General features: G+C 41.3%; 1 protein-coding gene across 1 annotated transcript; it reads right to left on the reverse strand.

The window, feature by feature from the left end:
- Positions 1–2707: 2707 nt before the first annotated feature.
- rhoq (ras homolog family member Q) lies at positions 2708–24932 on the reverse strand. Its single transcript, XM_069689864.1, has 5 exons — positions 24354–24932; positions 23983–24041; positions 13610–13774; positions 8151–8246; positions 2708–5810 (listed from the first exon to the last, which is right to left on the reverse strand). Exons 1-5 carry the CDS (start codon positions 24493–24495, stop codon positions 5649–5651), a joined length of 624 nt encoding a protein of 207 aa, XP_069545965.1. The 5' UTR covers positions 24496–24932; the 3' UTR covers positions 2708–5648.
- Between the last annotated feature and the right edge of the window lie 867 nt (positions 24933–25799).

Here is a 25799-nt window from a genome sequence, read left to right on the forward strand (position 1 = left end):
CTTGATTCTAATTATATGGATTTGAAGGTGTGATAAATGTAGAGTTGCTTTTATCTTTCCATGTGACCTTTCTGTTATCTTTAATTATCAAATTTATGAAAATGAGCACAAAATGTAAACTGTATGTGTCATTTGTTTGAGTATATCACCTTTATCTGTAGGTTCTGTTTCAAACAGGATCAAGTTTTTTGTTCAGATTTGCTGAAAAAGTCAACAGTTGCCATGGGATGTACTCACTTGTCCTTGTCACAGTTCTCCAATAAGGGTAATCATTTAGCAGACAGTGGTATCACATGCTTCTAACTGACATTTTGCTGAGTTACATTTCCTATTATAGGTGAGTTTACTTGGTGTTACTGTATGATAGCACTGCAGAAGTATTTGCACTGTAGATTGGGTTATTGATATCAAACATGTCAGTGAAATGAAGATTGTTATACCCTTTAATTTTGATCTCCTGTCATCTTCCTCTGTGGCTGCAGCCCAGATCATAAGGCTCTTGATTATTTACACTGATGTCACAGGATCTGTTCTTGGTTAGCATCAGCTGTGAGATAATTTGAAATACATGTGCATGTTGAGATGCCTCTCCTCTTGGGAAATTATAGGGTTATTGTAATGATTCAAGATCTTTGATCTCCAGTGTCCCGTCACATGGAAGAAGTTAACCACCATGTTATACAGCGAATCAAACTGTAATGCTCAACCAAAGTCATGAAAGAAATGTCATATGCTGAAAGCTTGTTGTGCTCGTTTTAATGCATTTAATCAAGATGTACAGCAATGTGCTGGATTCTTTTCATATTCAATCATTATTTGTGAAAGTAAGAAAGAATGTAGAAATGTTTTTTTCATCTCTGCTGATGTCTTTATCGATGCTAGCTTTAAAGAAGGGTTGTCAAGGACATTGACTTGTCTTGTAAACGTCATATAGTGACCTTTTTTGGCAAAGTCATTTAATTACAGCGCTTTTTGAATTCCTGAACAGAGACATTTGTTTTCCTATTCCTCAGATCTTTATTGTTTTGTTTCAAAGTCGTGTCTCAGAATATGCCTCTCAAACAAGGAAGAGGTTGATCAGCCACGTAAGTGATGACAAGACACACACACACACACACACACACACACACACACACACACACACACACACACACACACACACACACACACACACACACACACACACACACTAAAAACAAAACGAGAAATGAAAAAAAAGATATTCAGTCGGATTTTGATACCGAGCATTAATTGCATGAGCATGAATGATTGAGATTCAATCCTCCTGAATATTATGAGCCACACAAAATACAGAGTGATAACCCCACTGTTTGGATATAACATGGAGATCTACTCATATACAGTAAATTAATCTGTTTAAATCATGTACTTGTAGCATAAAGGCCCTTTTATGCTTATTGAATTTCAGTCACATGTGCATGACAAGTGTCTTAAACCTCCCAAAAAGATCCCAAGACACACAGGAGGAGTTCTTTTCTGTGGTACAGGGGAAATAAAGCGTTTTGATGTCATTACTTACTGTACATCATTTTACCTATTTTTGCTTCCTCGTAGATTAATCTGGGTGAATGTCCTGTTTTTGTTCCATCCAACCACCCCAATCTCCTGTCTATGATCATACACTTTTTCAGGCCAAGGTAGGCAAAACGTGACATAGACACGATGTCCTCTTAGTGTGATACGCCTAAGTGTGTGATACACCCGACAGCCTGTCGGGTGTATCACAATCTTAGGCGTGATACCAGGTTGGTAGAGGGAGATGTCTACTAACACTTAACACTTTTGGATTTCTCTATGTGTGCATCTGCTTCTGTGTGATTTTTCTTCAGCTGATACCTTTTTTTGTTTAGTTCTGTTAAGACAGTCAAAATATCACATGCAAAGAACTTGTCCTAAAAAAATAATTTAAATATGAAGCAGTGGCTAAAAAGGTGCTTCAAGATTATTTTCCGAAAGTTATTCATTTAAACATCTTGTCATATTGTGTATAACTGTAGGTGGATAGTAATTATGAATGATGTGCTGTATGATGTATGCTTTTATGACTAGTCATGCTGGTTGTAATTTCTAAATATTTTTATACAGCGGTGTGTGGTATTTATTCTCCTATGCAGACAAAATGGCTGTGTAGTTGAAGGGTAGGCAGGCAGACCCAGCAACATTACAAACCCAGACAATTAAGAACATGGCGTGCCAAACAGGAGCTTCTGATGATGCATCTCTTTGATCTGTGGCAATAAACACAAAGGCAGTTTGCTTATCTGCTAATATTAAGTGTCCAATGGTTAAAGGACTCTAAGTAAATGTGAATCAGATTAGAATTTAAATGTAAATGCTGTCTATTGTCCTTCTCAGAAGTGAGAAATGTTCTAAACAAATCTGCACCCAGCGAGTGGTGCTCACGCTCCAGAGATCAACACAATTCATCTGAATGATAACCTGAAAAAAAAAAAACCTATTTAATTCCTTATAAAGGTTCAGAATATAAAAGTAAACTGTGAACATTAAATATGTTTTTGATTCAGATGTAATTGAATTCTGCTGACCTGCTTATCAAGTCAACCCAGTGATGTCTGACCCATTATGAACATGAAAAGCCTTCGTTCCAGGAATAAACACTGTAAAAGTTAATTTCACAAATGCGTTCTGCAGAACATCTGACACTAAGTTAAACCCCCAAGCCATCTTATTAACACAGTAAACACGTTTATTGAGAATAGAGGAGAATCAATGGGAGAATGCATTGATGGCTGTGGCACTTCTAGGTCCTGGATCCTGAGGGTGGACCTTCACACAACGTAAGCAAGCAAAAAACGTCCGCGAGAGAACGCTGTTCACGCTGCAGTCATCTCTGCTGCTCAAAAAGACAGTTATACAATGCAGGCTGGGACAGAGAGGAGGAGCACCTTTTACATTAAAGCTTTAATCAACCATCAGATCTGACTCTGAACAGAAAATTAACAGCAAGAGTTGGCACCTTTGATTAATATCTTTAAAAAAAAAAGTTAGAAAAGCCCATAACAAATGCATAAAAAGAAAAAGAGCTGATATTTTTTATGTTTGACCTCCAAGAAAAGTTCAGTGACAGCCTCAAGTTATTACCTACAGCACCTATAGACATGTAAGCTTTAAACCTTTGTTGCATACATTTATTTGGAGTGCTCGTATATTTATACTATTCTCTACATCCTGCTAAACTTGACATATTCTCTCAGTCTGTTTAAAATGAACAGAATCTGACTGCATTGCATGGATCAATGATTTCTTGTTGGATAACCTAAAACAAAAGAAGTGGCACGTGGTGCTTGTTAAAAATTCCGTACATTATATAAATCCCTCATGGCAGTCATGTGGGGACCTCCTCGTCTTAAATATGGATTCAAATCCTATTAAAAGTTTGACTTCTACAGACTGGGTTGCACCAGCTATTCATAAACTGAACTTATTTATAAACTAAGTTCAGGTCACGACGAGCTAGTTTCAAATGGTTATTCACTAAATCAGGTTACACCATTAAAAATTGAGAATCGTCTCAGCTACTAAAGTCTTCAGTAATTTGAACTAATTGGGATAATATCTGTAAAGTATCACTGTAACACAAGTGCCAGAACACAGCGTAACGTTTAGGAGGCTAAAATTGGGTGCCAGTCTATGATTATGCGAACCTAAAACTGCTTTCTTTTTGCCATTCAAAAATATTGATGTAACAATTTGTAAAGTTTTAGGATATGGTGTTGTTTTGGGGAAATTTTATTCTAAATATGCTCAGCTCATATAATTATTAAACAGCATTTTAACACAGCGTAAGGTCAAATTAGATAGGAAACGTTATGGTAGTCGCTATTTGCTACTGGCTGTAAAGATTTAGTGACAGCTAATCTTCACATATGAACTACTTTCTCTGGTGCAACTTAATCTAGCGAGATGTAAATCTCTTCTTATACTTATAACCCTATTAACATTCCAGTTAAATTTGCCTGAAACACCCACTCAAGACAAACCCAAAGTGAATTGAAAGCTGTTCTCGCACAGGCATGAGTTTGGTCTCTTTTGAGAGGTAACACTCTGCAGTTTTATACCCAAGTCACAGCCCTGTAGGGGCTACTGGTATTGAGTTATGGAAGGTTTGAACACATTGAATTGGAAGGTTTTTATATTCGCCTGAATTTTCTGTTAAATTATTAACAGCTGGTGCAACTAGCTGCGACCAAATATTCAGAACTGTGAGGATGTTTGTCCAAACAGTGTCTCTTTCCTGTATTTCTTAAAAGCTGAAATTCGGGGGGAGCCTTGTGATATGATTTTGGAGATGTGATCTGCTCTGATTGTGTGGTAAAATGGTGTGCTATGCTCGTACTTGTGCCTGGTGGGAGAGTGTGCATCTTCTGTGCTTCAATCAGCCTTTTCAGGGACAGAAACAGGGTTTAAAAGCAAAGGAATGTGCTTTCATGTGCTGGGAAATGAAGTGGCACCAACTGTGCTTCATGTTGTGCATTAGATATTTTGTACTGGATCATCTTGGCCACCTGATTTTGATGAAAGTGTGTGCATTTGGTTCTTTGGACGCTGATATGAATTAGAGTTCATTTCTAGAATGATATCCCTCTTCTTCTCTCTTCAAAACCTTCTTAAAGGTGATAAAAGGAAACACATTATTGCAGGATAACAAAAATTAAAACAAAGGAAAGTAATTTATCAGCTAAAATATTATCTGCACAGACTGAATGATCTCTATTCTAGAGATATAGTATCATAAACTCTGGATGATATAGATTTTAAAAATGGATAATAAACCTCTTTAGTTCCTGATGAAGACCTCGGCCCCCGTCTTAACTTACAGTATGTTTTGGCATGCCACACTATAAAACAATGGAGTTTCCATAAGGCAAAAAACAAGACTCTTAAATGCTGAAATAATACACTTCTAGGTCCAAAATCTGTCATCTGAACGTCATCTCGCTATGATGATTTACGTTATCACCCACACAATTTGCAGGTCCTCAACTGACACATAATTGGAGGCAGACTTTGTGGGTTAACAGAGTATTTTTAGCGCAAGTTTTAAATACAAAAAACAACAACTGGGCCCTTATGTCCAGAAATGTATCCTGGGCACTGTCACAGTGTCACTTATGTCTGCCTCACATTATTTATCAGCTGCAGGTTTTTTTTCTCTCTCTTCGTTTGGACATCTGATCTTACATTGAGAAATTCACGTATCTTCCAAAACCACCAAATAATATGAACTCCATAAAATGTAGCATTTCTCTTAAAACTGAAATGTCATTTTGTCTTTTTTTGTATGACAGCATACAACAATATTATACAGAAAAAAGATGGTTAAAAATGTTTATAAAAGAAGGTACTTTTGAGGCAAAAGTCTTTTAGGACAAGAGGCTGACTTGGGCTTTGTGCTCCTTTGGTTGTAAACTGCATCCTCAACCCCAATGTTGGACAGCAGGAGAGAGGTTCGGCTGTTCAAGAGCACTGCAGCTTAAAAGTAGCTCTTGTTTTCAGTCCTCTTTTTGTCTCGACTGCTGTCTGTGCATTTGTTCTTTTGCCTGTCTTTTGCCTTCAGTCCAGGTTTGGTTTGTGGTTGGCTGCTGAGTGATCTCTGGGTTTGTGCATCACGTGATCAGACAGCAGTTGATGCAGCGGGGTCCCAGTCTTCTCTTCAGAGATCCCTTCTTTCTCTTGGGAGCCAGGATGGCGATGATGGCCTCGTCAAACACCGTCTTCAGGCCCTTCTGGGTCAATGCTGAACATTCAACATAGCAACATGCACCAATCTGATGAGAAAGAAAGGACAGAACATCAGTCACAGCAATCCAGCTCAGCACACTGGTCAACCAAGGTATTTAAAGTTATTACAGTCAAAATTGTTCAGCATTTTGGCAAGTACAGTTATTCATATTCTTGTAGATGGTTAGATAAGATATGTGGATCTTTTCCATTTAAAGGTCTGTACGGTAATTATTATTCTCCAGCCAGGAGCCCGTTTATTTTGGGCCCTAAATCCCCCATTTCATAGACTGTATAAATATATAAAGTGGACGTAGCTTTGGGGTCTGAAAAGTGAGGCCAATGTGGAGGTGCCTTAAACTGCAATACCACCTAGGGCCACTAGGGGTTGGCTCCAAAAAGACTGTGATCAGCAGCCCATTTGAAAATAATCCCATAATGAATAAAAATTTGGCCTCAAAGAGAGGTATGTTTGGGGATGTTCCTGGTTTGATTGACAGGCCTAGGCTGTGGACAGGTTTCCTGTATATGACAGCAGGGCATAGTTTCCTCAGGTTCTCAGACAGATCCACCCTCTTGCTCCTCCCCAGTTCATCCAAATATAGCAATACCTGGATAAAGAAAACAAGATGGCAACGGCCGAAATGACGAACTTGAGGCTTCAAAACGGTAAAGTTTTTTCCCCCCCGGTTGCTCCATTCCCAATATGTAGTTTACTTGACTCTATGTTGGTATTTAAACTGAGAGGAAGGTGCACATTCCGTCACTGGCATGCTGGTCCACTCACAGCACCGACCATCCTCATTCACTGTATGGTTAGCTTAGTTTATAGCATAAAGACTGAATACAGGTGGAAGCAGCTTGTATGGATCTGTTCAGAGATAACAAACAAAAACTGCAGACGAGCACTTCTAAAGTTTTCTTATCAACATGTTGTATTCTGTTAGCTTAATCTGTAAAAAAAAAAAAAAAAAAGAAGTGTACTCACTACAAATTGCTATTTCATTGTGGGGGCATTCATTCTCAGTTGGCAGCAGTTGTTAAGCAACCAACCAAGATCCCCTGAAAACAGTCCAGTGCATACTGCCATTTAAAAAACACAGCCTGTATTCAGCACAGATAACATGTTAATCAGGGAGCTTTAGACGAGCTGGTAGGTTGATTTTGTTACAATTAAACAGAGCCAGGCTTGCAGTTTCTTCATTTCCAGTCTTTATGCTAAGATAACCAGTAGCCGGCTGCAGCTTCACATTTAACAAACAGACATCAGATTGATCTTGTCATCTAAGACTGATATAAGGAAGCGGAAAAGGATATTTCTAAAATGTTGAACTATTTCTCAACACTGGTCCACTAAGGAAATGCAACAAAGAGGCAGAGATCAGCACTGCTATGCAGGAGGGCTGAGTGTGTTCCTGTAACCTAATGCTATGATTGTATATGGCTAGCATTGTAACAATATATCATTTGTTTTGGCTATGGTTGAAACTATGAGGTAACTTTAGCTGCTAGTGCTGAGCGGGCAGAGACACTTTAGGAATGTTCATTGCTTTTTCAACCACAGAAATATTGGAATATCAAGTTATTGTACGTTGAACAGTATTTGAAATGCCTATTTTTTTTTTATTTGCAGCCAATCAGAAATAACCTTATTTGCACCTACATACACATTTAAAAACTAAGCACAATAGCTAAACTGAATACCAGTACTTTATCATGCAACTGATGCAAAGTTTAATTTGGACTGTTAGAAAAGAGCCAGGGGGTTCTGCAAACAGAACAGCAGTAAGTGTTGTTAAATAACTATGACCAGTATTTAATCATTTCTAATTTGGATTTGGATTATGGAAGAATTGTCATACAGGACAGCAACATTAGGTAATATTAACCAAGGTAAAAAATATGCTTCTCATATAAAAGGAAATAGCTCTAATTTAAGTTGATTTTCAAAGAGCTTGCATCTGAAAACTTGACTCTGAGACAAGAATCTTATCGAAATCTTATGTCACGTTACCAAAACTTCAGTGATATCAACGTTTAAATGAATCTCGACTATAATTTGTATAAGGCTGACTGTTATTGTTTTCTGCCTGATAGTAGTGATTAATCACAGTGATTAATTCTGTTGTCTCTGTCCTCAAGCCTGAAACTCCACTGGACGTCCAGGAATCCTTGGATTAATTTTAAGTCTAAGAATGCACAATGGTCAGATTCCAAGTATTTCCGTGAAGAAATTACATTCCTTCAGAAACATTCCTGGGTCAGGTCAACACACAGGAATCTAACTGGACCTGAAAGCTTGATTCTGCTACGCTGAAAGTGCAAATAAAAAAAAGTGCAAAAGCTTTTTCTACTCCGGCAGCATAACTATATTTCAACATACGCACCTCCTTCGCCAGCTTCTGTCCTTGCTCAGTGGCGATGGGCTTCTCCTTCATGTCATTCAGTTTGGCAATGGTCTTGGGGTCATCTCGAAGGTCAATCTGGAAGAAATCAGGGATACTTCCTCTGAGTCAACATTACTAATGCTTTTATAATATGGATTAATATTAAATGTATCGTGAACAGTCTCATATTGACTTATATTAAAGTTGCTGTAAAGCAAATTTCAAGATTTGCTTCTCAGTACATTATATACGTGTGAAATGAGTTGCTGAAAGCATGTGCAAAATTTGAAAACGTTGTCACACTGAAATGTGGAGTTAGACCGTTAAACAGTTTCTCGTCCGTCTTCAGCTCAGGTTTTTTTAGGCGGGGCTAAAAGCTAACTTCAGTACGTCACTGAGCTAGCTTCACAGCCGGTTTATATAACCTTCTGCATGGCTCCTCCTCTCACACGGTGAAACACTATAAAAGCCTGGAGCTCATTTACATAAGAGGTCATCCCACTGGACTTCAGTTCTACTCCTGCAGTAGTCAGATTGTTATTGTACATCAGCCACCTGCTACAGGATGTCTCCCTCCACCTGCTGCAGGACGTCTCCCTCCACCTGCTACAGGACGTCTCCCTCCACCCGCAAGTGCATCTTTCCTGGAAGCAAGAACCTCCAAAGCAGCGCTGCATCGCTATTTAAATTCCCTACTGATGAAGGAAAAAGAGGTGGATTGATTTCGTGAAGAGCCACGCTGAAGGAGACTGTAGGATTTCACGGCGGATTGTTTCACCAACTTCCACCGAAGACGGACGGAGTTCACGGACGCACCGCTTCTTCTGCAGCGGCGGAGCCTGAACCGGCCGTTCATCTCCCGGTCACACCGGCATCGTCCGCCGCCGCCGCAAGCAGTCCACCACGCAGCGTAAGTTCTGTGCGCTTGTTATAATTATACTAGATAACTTTTCCACAGTAACTCTGCTACATTTAGTCCGCGGTGCAAACCGCTAACGTGATTTTACTCGGTGTAGAATAACTTTATTTTCATGAAATGGGAGCTAATGTGCTAATTAGCTTCTATTGAGCTCGTAGCAGAGTTCAGAGGAAAATGCTCCGATAACCGCAGATTGTTTTAAGCGTATCAATATAGCTACGATAAGGAACTATAATATATGTAACTCTATTTTACATGTCGGGGTGATGGTGAACATGGACCAGAGGAGATCTTGTCCTCCCGATTAATGAGGGTTGTTGTTTTTGTACTCCGGTGTAACGTTACAATCACAGACCCTCTCGGTTACATGTACCGGTACCGGTCCGGATAAACGATCCGACTACATGTGCAGGAGGCTGCAGAGAGCAGGAGGAGGTGGAGGTGGTGGAGGAGGAACATCAGTGGAAGAGAAAGACTTTCAGCTCGACCTGAGCAGGTGCAAAGTTTGAATTGACGTGATGTAATGAATTGATGTGATGTAATGAATTAACATGCGATGTAATGAATTGACGTGATGTAATGAATTGACGTGATGTAATGAATTGATGTGATGTAATGAATTGACGTGATGTAATGAATTAACATGCGATGTAATGAATTAACGTGATGTAATGAATTGATGTGATGTAATGAATTAACATGTGATGTAATGAATTGACGTGATGTAATGAATTGGCGTGATGTAATGAATTGATGTGATGTAATGAATTGATGTGATATAATGAATTGACATGTGGTATAATGCAGCGTTGTGCATGTTGCATTCATTACAGAACTAAATCAACTCCTCCACTCTTATTATCTCCACTGTTGTTATTCAGGTGTGTTAGAAGTAGTTGGAGACTCACTGTCTGCTGTCTCTGGTGTCCAGTTTGACTCCTGTGTTACAGCTCAGGGGGACAAGCTGGATTTGATTGCATCTGTATGTTTCACTCATTGGACAAATACATTATAATTCTATTGTGTTTTCACAAAGCAGGCTGCTCCATCCACCAGAGAGACAGAGTGCCAGTGAGACATCATGTATGAAGTCACAGAGAGGTTGGATGTCAGACGGACCGCTTAGTGGGGAAAAGAACTGCAGCCACAGGACTGTCCTACACAACACTGAACACCTTCCAGCGAATGGGCGGAGCTTCAGCTCCTTCAGGTGACACGCCCCCCCAGTCTCAGAGCAGAGAAGACTGTTGATTTTCTCACGATTTCAAAGCCTAATTTAACAAATTTATCAGCGGGTTTTTTTTCATTCAAATTTGGATGGGTAGTTAACGACCTATACTTCTGTGGTGTGATGAACTTAAAACTCATTTTCATTTCTACTTTACAGCATCTTTAACATCGAAACCAGCATTTACCAAGATCAGGTTATTCCTCTCAGACAACAGACTTAGAAAAAGTCACCCATGCTTTTGTTTTGTCTAGATTTGACTACTGCAATGTGCTGTGTTCTGGAAGCAGCAAGCGAAACATTCAAAGATTGCAGTGGATGCAAAAAGTTGCTGTCGGGCTTTTAACTTGTGTCACCATGTTACACCAATCCCTGCTGCCCTTCACTGGTCATTGATTTTAAGATGTCACTACTTGTTTTTAAAGCCTTGAATGGTCAGGCTTCTGCCTACATCTGTGAGTCTTTAACCCCCTACGAGCCTGGTCGCTGCCTCAGATCCTCCAGCAAAGCTCTACCAATGGTGACTTGTCACTACAGGGTCTTTGCTGTTTGGTTGTCCCAGCTGTGGGACTCCCTGCCTGGAGATCTCAGACAAGCAAACACAATATTCTCTTTTAAATCACTTATTAAGAACCACTTTTATCAAATAGCTTAACTGTTGGTACCCACTGTATCTATTTATTCTATTCTGTTGTTATATTCTGTTTTGGTTCTTATTTAATTTTTTTTAAATTGTAAATCACTAACTTTTGAAAGGTGTAATATAAATGAAGTTGTTAATACTATCATTCATATTATTAAATCAGGTATTTTGGTACTTTTCAAAAAGCTTGCTTCTAAACATAGCCAAGAGCTGTGTCAAACAGCTGAACTGTATAACTGAAAGTGTGATTTCTCATTTTGAAACAGCCATGTTGGCCCACACTTCCTGCTCTTGTGTAAAACGATTTCACAGCCAAGCACCAGGTTCCTCACTCTACTATATTCACTGCTATAATCAGTACACACAAATCATCCCTATCTCGGCACTAACCAGTTACAATAAATGAATCCAGCTGCTGAGTCTTACACTGAGCAACCTTCATGAACCCTTTTTGTGATTGGCGAGATTAGCGGCAGCGTGGCTCACTGTCATGAAGCTCGTGTGCTCGCATCAGCATCCAGCCGGAGAGCAGCAACTGAGTTATGACGGGAACTGATAAAAGAGCAGCAAACATCAGCTGACACGAGATAAATCAGACACCCACTCCAGCCTCCTCATCACCGCTGGGCCTTGGCCGCACTGGCATTTGGTTGCCAGGGAACACAGGCAAAAAAAGAAACACCCACAAGTCTGCGCTCAATTTTAGGAGGACACATGGTATTGGCAGTGAGTTTTAAGGATTAAGATATAAACTAATATCTAGGGTTAATGTCATCTCTTAACATCTACATACATCAAGTACTGTATCTATGAAAAAAAATCAGAAGGCATTAGCCAAGCTTTACCTGCATTGCATAAGTTAATTGATGCTTTTAAAGATTCAGATTTAATGATTACCTTTAAAGCAGAGAGGACTCGAGCACCGAGCCACAGACCTTTCATAGCAATACGAGCCAGATCAGCCTGAGGACCTGGCCAGGTTTATACTGGCTCCTCCAAGTTTCTTCAAATCTAGTAAATCAATTCTTTTGTGCTGTTTCTCAGGTTCACAACTCCCCGACTGCATGAGCGGGCGGACTAAATCTAATTAAAGCTGCACTGATCAATATTTTTATATTGACAAAGGCTTAAAAAAAATGGCAGGAATTTGAAAAGGATTTCATGTTGTTATGAACCGACAGAGTTATCTATCACCTGGTTTTAAAGTTCCCCTCATTACAGAGCACTTTAGCATCTTTCAGCTCACTGTTTTGGCTTTACGACCCACAGCTTTACTGCTTTGATTCAGTCTCACAGCTCTCATCAAACTCCTCTCAGACAGCTATTTTCAACCTATCAAACTTCAATGTACACTATCTGCACAGCATGGAAAAAACAGACCAAGTTAGCACCTAGCTGGTGGACGCAGGAGAGCGTTTAGGGAGCCCCTGAGCCAGATACCAAAACAGCGCTGAAAGGAGCATTAATATCGGACCTACATTTATAAGGTGGCAAGAAACACAACACCAAACGAATGCTAATGTTGTCTTCTGGATGTGTAATTAGGCAACTGTTTCCAAGCACATTCGCCATCAGCTTTGTGAGGTGATAATATGTCAATAATTACAACTTGTTCCAGTGGCCAAAGTATCCACAAGCTTAATTCCTAACATAATAAATGAGTATTGTAGTAGCAGTACCAGCATTACAAGTGAAAGTGCAGACAAATCGTCTTTTTGATCATATTGTAACAGAGCACCCAATTCCCATTTAATGAAAAAATATAAGGAAAACAAAACACATGTCATGTGTTCAACATTATCATGGCTCAACTCAATACGGTTTTCTTAAGGTATCGTAGATCACATTCATGTTTTCCCAATGCATAGGTTTAGGAAAGAAAAGGTAAAATAGTCTCAAATGTAGAGTACTGCAGTTACTGTCCACTGGGTTTTCTTCTGATATCTACTTCCTCATTAAAGCAGTTCGCTCTGTTGAAATAATCTCAGGTTGCTGTACGCAGGTCTGTTTACATTCAAGGAGTGTATGTTATCTCCAATGTCATTTTGTGCTTGTGGGTGCATAGGCAGCCATTGTTGTTTCATGTGCAGATGCATTGTGATTAGTTATGACCTGCCCACTGTATTCCGCGACACCTCAGCAAAGAGAACCTGATCATTTCAATTCGTATTATCAATTACGCTACTGAATATTTTCTAAATTAATCAATTAACAAATTCATTTATAATTTTGTTTATAGAATATGTTAGAAAAATGATTAAAACACAGATTATATTTTGCCAGCTGTCTTGTAATGAAGAAAAAAAATCCTCACCTATAAAAACTTGGGACTTGTTTGACATTTTTGTTTGAAATGGTATGCAAATAGTTGCTGATCAACTGCTCTAACGATCAACCAGTCAATTCATCAATTGATTGTTTAGTCACAACTGAAAGGTTTGCTTTCCCTTGAATCTGGTGGCATTTCTCAGCACCCATGATGATACTAGTTCTATCAAACAATGCTGTGACAACAGCCAAGAAACTGCTTTCTAAATCTTGAAATGACAACTGAAGTTAGATATTTATAGCCTACAACATTCTTAGAATGTGTGTAAACTACAACGTGAGCAGCTGTTTGAAGCTGAATGTGAAGCTACTGTGATGTGAACAGAGCCTCAGGAACTCACCTGGGTGCCGATGAGCAGGTAGGGGACGCTGGGTGCGTACTCCTGCAGCTCGGGCACCCACTCTTCACGCACATTCTGAAAACTGGCAGGGTTGACTACGGAGAAGCAGATGAGGAAGACATCGGTCATCGGGTAGGACAGCGGCCTCAGGCGGTCATAGTCCTCCTGGTAGAAGACGGAACAGAAATGGTTAACATTCGGGGTCAGAAGAGCAGACGTGATTCATTTCCATTTTTAACACCTGAGAAATTATTATTCATGAATTATTAAAACATGAAAAAATTAGCTTCAAGCGTGGAAACTTTGTCTTCTCGCGCTTTTGTACAGATTACACCGTGCCTCGGTAGCTCCTGGCTGTTGTATGTGAATGATGAGGAACATTTTGACAGGAATAATACACGTAAAAAACTGTTCTCCGAGCTGTGTTACAAAGAGAAAAGAATGCAAATAAGACGACGTCATGCGAGACTTCCTTTCTCTTTTGCTTTGCCCTTTCTGACAGAGACTATTTGGGATTCTTTCAAATTAGCAGTCTGTTAATGCGAGCTGAGCACAAAGCATCACCACAAGACACTGAAAACCAAACACGCTGCCATCTCCGATACTCGTGTGGTGTAAATGGCTAATTCAGACGCAGGACTGCCCTTTGTGAGCCGGATCAGGCGCTCCCTTGTTCCCGCCAAAGATAAACCCTTTTTGACAGAGTGTCTGACTTGCACGCAAATGAATATTCATGACCACATCTCACTTCTCCAACTGATGGCACATGGTTTTCTGCTGCGAGCCTGAAGACGCAGGGAATCAATTGATCTCCAGTAATTAGAAACGACTCAACCAAACCAAAGTCGGACCGAGCAAATCAGTCTCTCTTTCTTGTCTTGGACATTTACTGTCCCTGAAATCAAAGCAAATTGGACACAACGGCCGACTGTGCTGCAGATAGCTGCAACGGGACGGCCGAGCGCTGGCACGACAGTCTTTCATTTTGGTGCCTTCAGCGAGTCTAATTCTCCCATATACACTCAAGGCACAGTCCAATACCGTCAAACTGCAACAACTCCACAGACGAGTCTTTCTCACGCAAATGGCTGACTTCAAACGAGTACAGTGACAGAAAAGGCTTCAAACAGCAGTGGATGAGCCAAGCAGGGGTCTCATGGTTTTGTTGTAATGAGTTTAAGATATATTGTCTTGGAGCAGATGACAAAAACAGCATACAAATCTCCACGCCTGTGCTCATGCTGTAGATGAGGCAACTGAGGCTCACTGCAGTGGGTCAAGTGGATACGATTAAAAAATGTATGAGCTGCTCATCCTCTTACTTCCAAATGAGTACAGGATTTCACAGATCTGCCTCATGCAGGAATTTCGAGTAATTCTTAGAAATCCGGAGGGTTGGAATTGATTGTTTCGACAGCAAAGTCTGTTACATAAACCCTCCTGTGATTGACAGCTTACCTGACACTATCTGAACTTCCTGACGCGATGAATCAATTATGAATGCAAACCATCTGCTGCTCCGAGCAAACTGAGACCAACAATGAGGATGATCTGCCAACACTGTGTGACCCACATCTGTTTTCAGTTGTACAGTTTGAAGTGAGCTGCAGCTCCAGCATGAAGAACTCAGCATGACTGAACTGATCTGATGCTCAGAATTTGCAACAGACGATGTCAGCTCACTTTTTACTCATGAAGTTCAGTTGTATAAAGTCTTATGACTTTAAAGGGACATTTCAAAAGGCTGAGCCCAATGATGTTATCTGGTTATCACAGATTAGACTTTACAAACAGAATGCTTTACAAAATGGAGGCACAGGATTTCAAAGAAATTGATGAGGCTGATAAAAAAAAAAAATGCTCGTGTTCCATTATGGGAAGTGTCGGGACAGTTTTTCTTGAGCCTCACCAACAATAAGGAGTAAAAGTCAGTGTGCTACTTTAATTTTGACCATTCGTTTTTGTAAAATCTCTTGTTTGGGATGATAAACCCTACTGTCACATTAGAAACATTTAATATATCTCAGGGTGAAGAGCTCATTCTGTGTGTTGCAAATCACTGACTGAGTTAGAGAAATGTTGGCTTTTTGCATTTTTACATTAAGCATTAATATGGTTAAGTAACATGATCTGTCCAGTATTTAATTCGCCGGGTTAGCCAAAGCACAAACATGCCTGTCTGGTCATGTTTATCCAATAATGATTACTCATCTAATTTTCAATGTAGTTTTTTAGGTACTTGGCATGTAGGTTTCTCCAAACAGCTTAAAGAACTTCTGTAGATTTAATTTGTCTCCATGTCTGTCTTAAATCGAGTACTTATACTTGCTATTTTGAGTGCAGAAGTGCATTCACACTGTAAAGAATGGAAACGTGTAGTGCCCTAGGATTACCCAGATGGTGTACTCATACCAGTCAACAAACTCAGTATTTCCACCCTCGAATGTCTATAATGGATGTGGAACAGAAAGGGAGCGACCACCAACCATTTTTCTAACTAAGGCTGCCAAGGAAGCTGCAGCTGTTCCAGAACACAGCGCTATACAAATACAAGTTGTACACGTCCACACAAAAGTGTTTCTTTTATGCTAAGTATCACTCCACTGCTGTTGGATAGAAGCCATCAGTTTGTTTAATGTGTGTTTTAAACACATTGAATTTAAGGTAAAATAACCAATTAAAGCTGCAGGTATGTTGGTGTAATAGGTTGAAAACACTGTAGCAAAGTTGTTTTATTATGAAACAGACACCCCTCTCCTTTTTTGGAGATACCACTGAAGAAACTACACTAACCGAATGTACTTGAACGCATCGTGAAGTTTCCCTTCAAGCTCAATGCTACATTGTACATTACATACGAGTCAGAATAAAATGGCGCTGGCTTGATGAAGACGTTACCTCATCGTATGTTTCTTCATTGATCCACAGGTACTGTAAAATATGTTTACGACTCTTTAAGTTTACTGTCACACTAGGGTGAATATTTCAGAAACAACTTTGCTGTGTTTTGAGATGACTGTGAAAGATATGTGATGTCGGAGTGTGTAGTTAAACTGAGTGAATTTGCTAAGAGTAACGGCCGCGGTTAAGATGCCAGTTAGCCGTTACATGTAGTAAAGCTGGGTTGTGAATGTAATTTTGTGTAACTTTGAGAAATGATTTAACATGCATATACGTATTTTCATCTTATTTAAAATGTTACAGCTTTCAGTGTTTAGAAATGAGTTTCACTATAAAATGTTGTTTAGAGTTACTTTTATATTGCTGTTCAGCCATTGCTGCCACCAACCGCCATGTTGTGCTTTTTGCCAACGGAGTGAGTTATTGTGAATCTGATATTTTTGATAGTCATACATTTTATTTGAGTAACAGAAAGAATATCATTTATTTTTCTAATGACTGGTATTTTATGTGCACTTTCCTGTATTTTCCTATTGTTTTGAATACTAATGTACGAGTGTAGTATAGGAAAATATTTTGATATAGAGTAAGAATAAAATGGCGCTGGCTTGATGAAGACGTTACCTCATCGTATGTTTCTTCATTGATCCACAGTGACAGTGAAATTCATGCAATACACAAGCAAGTGTACTAACAAGTAGGCGTACTACATTTTAACGACTAGCTGAGGTACACAGCAAACGTCTTCATTCTCTTCATTTAACCTCAAACTGACTCCATGGCTGTGGTCCAAAGGCTTCCCTTGGTACACTTACGCTGACTAACATCAATATCTTGCCAAGAGTTTGGATAACGTAACATTGTGATAACTATTTTGGTCAATCACTGTAAAGTGATGTCATTTCCTGAACTTTGCAAAGTGTTCCCCAATGCTACTTTGTAAAACACATAAAATCAATATTGCCCCAGAATAACTTCATATTGCCCACCTCTATCAGCTTATTTTACAATGTGGAAGAAATTCTGTCAGCACATCTGGTATTTACATTCACATTCTCCATGTGCTCTCCTCTAGCCCCATATATACACGTTATCTGTCACATGGGATCCAGTATACTGGGCCTGTACGCGTTTCTGTGTCTTCATGACCTTTGCTTGCACAAGTGAATCCTCCGATTCCCCCGTGAGCTGCAGGCACAGGGTAAGCCACTCAGCAATTTACTGTAAACAGGCCCGGGGCCCGTCTGGGACTCATCTCCGCTCTGTTTCCTCATCACACCCCCGACACACGACCACAGACAGTAAATCCAGCCACTCACAGTGGATAGTCTATCTTCCTACAAAGCTTCAACTGCTCTGTCTGGAGTTTAATCAGTGCACTGCCCAGAAAAGTTTCCCCTCCCACTGGTGTTGCTTAGGATGAACATTTCCATTAGAAATATGTCACAGACTGTTATTAGTAGAGTTCAAGTTCACGAGTGCATCACTGACACATTGCATAACCGTCTTTCCAAGGTAGTCAGGAGTGCACAGTAAATATTATGAGAAAGGAACCAGATGAGAGCATGTTGTGTATGCTGAACTTTATTGGCGTTAACTCCTCTCCATACATGCCCATGCAGTTCCATCAGGGCACGACTTTGTGCCTTCATTTGGCTGCTGCGTGAGCTGTGCTGTGACTCTGCTCTGTTGACTCAGTGACATATGAGTGCTTTGATATCCGTGAGTCATTCCCTCCTCTGTAACCCCCCCCCTCTCTCTCTCCCACCGCTCTCTTCTCTATCTTCCTATCGCCTCCTCAGGGCTCTATAAACTGTCTATATCAACCAAGTCAGATATGCCTGCTCTAACATGGCCGACGGGGTGGGAACGCAAGCCCAGACACAGGCGCTTCTGTTCACAAAGCTCTGCCTCCGATCGGCATATCTGAACATTTTGTGCAGAAATGGCTTCAACTTCAAGAATAAGTCAAATGTATTTACGCCTCTCTCTGTCCGACCGGCCTTTTACTGGCGATTAACGATCATTAAATCACAGCTCGGGCGCTAATGCACTCTGTGTATTCATGCCTGTATGGTGAGAACATCCTGCTGTACTCCATTCAAAAATCAAACAATTTTATATGGTCGTTAATGGCTGTTAATGATGGTGACACATGAACTGTGCATGACACAATGTAAATTTGATTAATCATTAGAAACATGAAACTTTAAAAGACACTATTGTAGGAGTTAGAGATGATCCAGGAGTTCTGAAGTCTAGAGTGCTGAAATGATACTAAATGATCAGTTGATCAACAGAACATAATCAACAAATTTGAGAGCCATTTAAAGGGAATTCCACAGACTTTGTGCAGAAATGTTGTCTTACTCATCATAGTAAGTGCTACTCAGCCTGAGAACTGTTGTATAATCTCTTCTGCAGCTCTCGAGGAGCTTTGTCACATCTCTGATGATGTCATTAGAGGTTATCTCGGGTTTAGCTTGCAGAGTCTACGCAGTGTTACAGGATAACAAAAAAATGGAAAATACTTTATTTTTATAATGACAAGATCTAAAACAACAATGAATTGATCTTGTTTATGTTAATTTAACATCTCATATACTGTCTGGTTCCTCTTTGCTATTGAACTCCTGTGTTCTTGGAGCCAGAAATTCTCATCAGAGGACCAAATGTGTAAGAATCCGCAGCTATAAATAGTCCCCGACAACTGTTCGACTAACATTTGCTAAAAACTACAGCACCAAGCTCTTTTATGAAATTATATCAGATTTATAAATCCTTTTCTGAGATTTTAATTTGGAGCAGTGATGGGCTCAAGGCAAAGTGCATCAGTTAGAAAGTGAACTTTTCTTTTACACAGAATTAGCTTGAAGAAAGTAAAATACAAAATAATGCAACCCAGTCTCACATTAAAATGCATCATAGAAGTGCAAAACGTATTAGTTTCACAATAAAGGCTCACAGATTGTGAGAAGTCTACATCTCTAGAACATGTTTTTTTAATTGGCCTGCGTCTATATTATCTGACTGTCCAACAAAGCTCCGCTGGCGTCTCAGATAAACGCTCAATGTGCCTTTGGTTTAGGCCCCGAAAAAACATGGTTAGTTCGAGGAAAAGATCATGGTTTAGATTGCATGTGACAAGGTTTCAGTTTGGTTATGTTAAGGCACAAAAAACTACTTGGATAGCATTCAGAAAAGATTGTGGTTTAGTTTCAAATAAGTACAAGGGTGGATCAAAAAGTATCCACACCGTTCCCCTTGTGTAACTAGAGGGCACACATCAAATTTTGTGTCAAACTCTGGAAATCAGCAATGGAGACATTTAAAATGCTTAAGGAAGCGTACGGCAATAAGGCAATGAGCCTGGAGAGGTGTTTTGAGTGACATTTGCATTTCTGAGTGGTGGAATGTCACTGTCCATAACTAAAAAACATAATGAATCAAGTAATTTACTAACTTAGATGACTTAAAACAAATCTACATTGATTTTTTTTTTTTTTTTTTTTTTTTAAATGTATGGTCTCTAACACCACTCTCCTGGGTGAAAGTCCTGTCCCGTCCAACCACCTGTGACCTCCTTCTTATTCGAACACTCATACAGGCAATTATTTTCCAAAATATTAGACTATGCCTTTAATTCACACATATTATAGACTATAAATCAATTGATATAATAAAGGTATTACAATTTTGACACATAGTCCCTCTACAAGACACAGCACCAAGTATTTAACCAGTTTAGAGTTTGTTTTTTGGTCAAACTAATTGTGACAGAGTGAACCTGGAGCCCCCCTGAGTCTCTGAGGCCCTGCAGGCTCTTTGGCATTTCTGTGGTTGGTATTTCAGTATTTCGCCTTTTTCACAATTCTGACCCTTTTTAGACATGAATGTGAATCACTTTGTTGAAAAACCTACTTTAGTGATTAACCATTATAATCCTCAGTTCAAATGAGTTCTCTCAACACAAGAGAAGAATTGGTGCTGAAGTTCCTCTGAGGTGTAAAAAGTCCAGCTGAACGTGTGAGCTGACGCATGGCTATAGCTACTCCTGTGTCTCTGTGTGTCTGAGCAGCTGAGTGGCAACAGGCTCCCAACTGGGTAAAATCATTTCCAGTCCTCCCCCTTCCACCCCCTCCACCTGCTAAACCTCCCCCTCCCACCTTCCCCCTCCCACTCTACCCCTCCCACCCCACCCACTGCTGGGAAGTCTGAGGGTCACTGGGCCACTGTGGGCTGCTGAGTCAAAAGAGACTCATCAGACCGTACCAAACAGCAGAGCGAAAGAGGGTAATGGGTGAAGTGAAGTGGTAAAAGTGATTACAGGATGTGCAGTTGAGTGTGAGAGCATCTGACGGGGCTGCACAAATGAGGAACGGTCCAGCAGCAAAGTGGGAGGTTGATAGGGCAGCGGGACACGGATCCCACAGGGTCGTAACTCTCCAGTTCCTGTCCCGTTTCCATGTGCACCACAGAACTCTGCATCCACTTCCTGTTTCCTCCTCTTCGGGTAGTGATGCTTGGATTTTCTTGATTATTTTTCTTGAGCAGCAGGAGAATGAATGAATGAATACGTGAAGACTTTCCCCTCTGCTCCCCTCGTCAGATTCAGCAAAAACAGACTTTGCCGACCTTCCATATGGAATAATTCAGTAGGTGGGGGGTGGGGAGGGGGGGGGGAGGTGACGTGGCAGCGCAGCAGACAATGGCAGGCAGGGAAGCGGTATCAGCAGCAGACAAAGCAGAGCGGCTCTCTGGTCTGCTCAGCGCCTCGCTGTGATTATGTGGCCCTGACATATAACGGAGTTGTAGCCGATGAGGGCGCGGCTGATACCTTCTCATGGAACAGCAAAGCATTGTGGGAGCACCAGACATGCCGGGGATAGAAACATTACAGAACAAACAAACATATGTAGCACAGGCCAGAGGTGCAGAGGATGAAAAGAGAGTTTGAAATTGACAAGAGTGAGAGAAAGAAAGAGAAAGGAAAATGAGAGTACTGAATATCCCCCCTTTCCCCCATCTGTCTCTCTCTCTCTTCCTCTTTCTGTCTCTCTCACTCTCTCTCTCTCTCTCTCTCTCTCTCTCTCTCTCTCTCGGCCCCTTGGTCTTTGGAGCACCTCGGCTTTGATCAGACTCTGAAGCTATAAACATTACCAGCTGGCCTTGTGCTCCACATAAAGAGGTCAGCCCAGTCAGGGGGCCGAGGAGGGGCGAGTGGGGGGCCCCCAGCATTTTCTAGAGCAGTAACTCTACTCTGGGCAAGCGGCAGCCACAGCAGACATCTGGGAGAACTTCTCCATTTCAGAGACACTCTGAATCAGCTAAAAACAAACCCGCCTCCTCCGACACACACACATACATACACATGCACTCCTACCAAACATGCCAGAATAGACCATAAGGTTGCGTTCCTCTTTTCACGAACGAGTAGCGACACTTCTGCCATCTGTTTGCCGGTCACTTTTAGTCGTCCCGATCAACAGATTGCATTTCAGTCACACTCTCAGATGGGACTTCAGACAGTTGACGGTCCTGAGGAGAGTGTTAGCTATTCAACATTTGACATGTGTACAGTTTCAGTTTGCTGGAGGTTAAAGGTCTCGGGGCAAAGAATGGCTGCACCACTGTTGGCAGGTCTCCCTGTGCAGCTTAAAGTGACTCCAAGGGTACAGTGTTATATGGAGCTTTCTTACATGCAAATAAAAGTTGTGTTCAGTGTTTCTCACCAAAGCTAAATGTGTGAATCCCTTAAGTCTAAAAAAGTGCTGAATCTGTTTCCTTCCTTATACACATTTGCAAAGCCTATTTTTAGAATATTTGAAGTTGTGTAATGTTTACATCGAGCTTCTTTTCTTCTTCTACTGCACCTCTGTTGGTTCATTGCAATTTTTGGAGCTGGTAACTGTTGATCAGCAGGACAGCAGTCAAAACCAAAAGCAGGACTGTGTATAGTTTCCCATATGCTCATGCGTCTTCTTGCTTGTATACAAAGTAATTCAGTCATGAGCACACGCATCCCTTTCACATTCATTGCTCCGTAGCGCTACTAGTAGTCAAAAACTCCACACAGTGCCTTTAATCCCTTTTGTTTGTAGTTTTAAAATGGATGAAAAACCCCTATCTATAACCGTAAATGCAACCACATATCAAGGCAAAGAGTGAAATAGACACACTCATCTACTCTAGCAAAACGTGAGGTAGCCACGCTTTGGCCTCTCCCGGCATTACAATTTCACTTTTTGTAAGCGGAAAACTTACACACTTAATTCACATGGCTGTATTTAATTTTGGTCCATCGTGTCTATTTCACGTTTTGCAGTGACACCGAGAGGAAGATTTAGCACATATATGTAACAGTAAGTGATCTGTACTCATAGGACATTATCACCTCAGTGGTGTCCAACCGGTTTACAGTTTGCCTCCCAACTTTGCATTCAGTGTCTTGCCCAAGGACACATCGGCATGTGGACAGGAAGACCTGGGGATTTAACCGCCAACCTTAGGATATAGAGCCACAGCTGTCCTACGGCTGTATGTTCCATCTTCAATTCATCTGCTGATACATTTCTTTCATAATCAATCATGAAAAATACTCATTACAAGATTGTTGTTCAACCCGAAGTCAAAAACTCAAATATATTCAAGCATACTGTCATATGTGACAAAGAAAACCCACAAATATTCACATTTTTAAAGCAGGAAGCGACAACTTTTTGGTACTTTTACTGAAAGAAAGAAACATAAACAGTTCATTGGGAAAGTAGTTGCTGATTAATATGCATCAATCTGCTCATCAAGTCTAAACTAATCACTTTATATCTGAATCATAAGGCAGACCGAAATTATCATTTGTGCTGATGACCTAACAAACCATGTCGGGCCTTCCCAATATCTCACACTGAAGCCCTCAATGAGCTTGTGTCTGTCGTGTGTTTCACATGGTTTCCTCCGTCTGTGTGTACACAGGCTCTTCTGCTGAGTGGAAACATTATTGTGTGTGTGTGTGTGTGTGTGTGTGTGTGTGTGTGTGTGTGTGTGTGTGTGTGTGTGTGTGTGTGTGTGTGCGCGCGGGCCAGTGCATTTTCAGTACAGTTTTAACTCCCTGAATGGCACATTGTAAAAGAAAAAGCCCAGCATTAAGCGGCCCTATTAACAAACCTGTGACATCACTATCGGACATAGGAGCCCTGTTCTGCACATAATAGAACTATTGAAACCCCTTCACTGCCATCGCTGTCCAAGGCAACGCCAGACTCTGGCAGTAAACCCATGTGCTAAAACCATCACCTGTTGCAGCTTAGTGTCTGGCCTGAATATGAAGCCTGGGGGCGTTTTCACAGGATAGTTATTGGTCCCAGTAGCACATGGGGAGACCGAGAAGGAGATAGAGTGAGAGACACAGAGAATATGTGACTGCGTGTCCTTGGCATGCTTGGCGCTCAGCCAGGGTAGAAAATAAACCTTACCTGACCAGCTGTGTCATACAGTCCCAGCAAGTACTGCTTTCCACCGACGTTGACACTCACTGCAAGGAAATGACAAAGAGCAGTTTGAGAGAGGGAAACAGAGAGGTGAGGGTGGGGAGAGGGGAGCAGGGAGGGAGGGGAGGGAGCTTGAGTCCCCAACCCCTCTGTGCTATGAAGGCAAACAAGTGGTTTCGATTATGGCAACAGATGCAATGCAGTTGGAGAAAGAGTGGCAACAGGAAACAGGGATTTTTCTGCATTATCTTCGACTGTGGGAAATCATTTTAAAACACAGACAAGCAGCAGTTCAGCAGGTCTTTGTGTTATTATTAGACACTCATAATAAGCAGACAGAATAATTGGACCCTTACCTGCATAATGATCAAAGACTGTGGGCACATACTCTTCTGGAAAGGCGTCATTGGCATAGCTCATCAGCAGACACGTTTTTCCCACTGCACCGTCTCCGACCACGACGCATTTTAACATGATAGTACCGGTTCCGTTGGCCATGATCCCGACCTTACCACCATCATCACGGGCCCCCCGACGCCCTGTAGTCCCGACCTCCTCCTCTTCCTCTTCCCACTGCTGCCGCTGCTGCTGCCGCTGCTGATCTCCGCGCGGCGGGCATCACCAGCGTCGGAGGCGGACTGCGCGGCGCACCGAATCGGACTGGGACTGCATGTTGCTCCCCTCCTCCGGTTACAGACCTCTCGGATTTATTTTATTTTTATTTTTTTTGCCGAGAATGAGTTCCCTTTATACTGCAGGCTAAATGAACAGGACCGCTCAGTCCTGAGAGATGTTCCCTCTAAACCAAGACACGCTGTTTTCTGGGTAAAAGTACCGCCGCTGCCACTGCGCGCTGCTTCCCCGGTCCGTCGTGCCTACTCCCCAGTGCGCCCCACGCCTGTGCTCTCTCTCCCTGGCGCACTGTGCTGCTGCTGGTGGACAAGGTGGGTGCGCTTGCTGGAGAGGCGGAGCTTGGGTTTGAAACCAAGGGGTTCTGGATAAAGTACACTCCGCCTGCTGGGGCTGTGGGGATCCAGGGCTGTAAGAAATTACATCATTAGGAAGATATTGTGCAAGCATGGGAATTAAGTTAAAGAGTATCATATTAGACAGATGCTACAGAGAAAAGGTCGTGGTTTATGAATTCATGAACAAAATGGTGCAATGGTTCAATGTTAAGTAGCTTCTACACTAATAAATCCAAAGGAATATCCATAATCCTATTAAAAAACACACTTAACACCATTCTTAACCATCTTAATCACATTATAAGTATCACTAACTCTCCAACTCTCTAAATAAAGTTTGTATTAGTCTGTGTCACTGCAAAGTCTAGATTGAAATGTGAATATAAACCCACCTGTTTGTTTGGATACTAAAATGTAACTCAAGTCAAACTCAAACCTTCAGCCTCTAAATTTAGGAGACGCTCGGTCTGCTTTTCACATGACTTTGTGGTTGAGGAAATGAATAGACGATCCATCATTACAGTGCTACTGTGTGTGTGTGTGTGTGTGTGTGTGTGTGTGTGTGTGTGTGTGTGTGTGTGTGTGTGTGTGTGTGTGTGTGTGTGTGTGTGTGTGTGTGTGTGTGTGTGTGTGTGTGTGCGTGCGTGCGTGTGTGTGTGTGTGTGGTGTGTAGGGTGGATGGGAGCAGGGAGCTGCAGATGGAGACGCCACAGGAGGAGGTACGTGTTAGTGAAAGAAGGAGGGGAGGTACAGAGATTTGACCTCTGCAGTGCCGTCGGCCAGGTGTGGGCTGTCTCCTTGAATTAGTGCTCTCATAACCATCTTAATAAAGCA

The sequence above is a fragment of the Brachyistius frenatus genome, unplaced genomic scaffold, assembly GCF_029030835.1.
Source record: "Brachyistius frenatus isolate BFR_SWC_R1_liver_20210118 unplaced genomic scaffold, ASM2903083v1 Contig_8, whole genome shotgun sequence".
NCBI classification, from domain to species: Eukaryota; Metazoa; Chordata; class Actinopteri; family Embiotocidae; genus Brachyistius; species Brachyistius frenatus.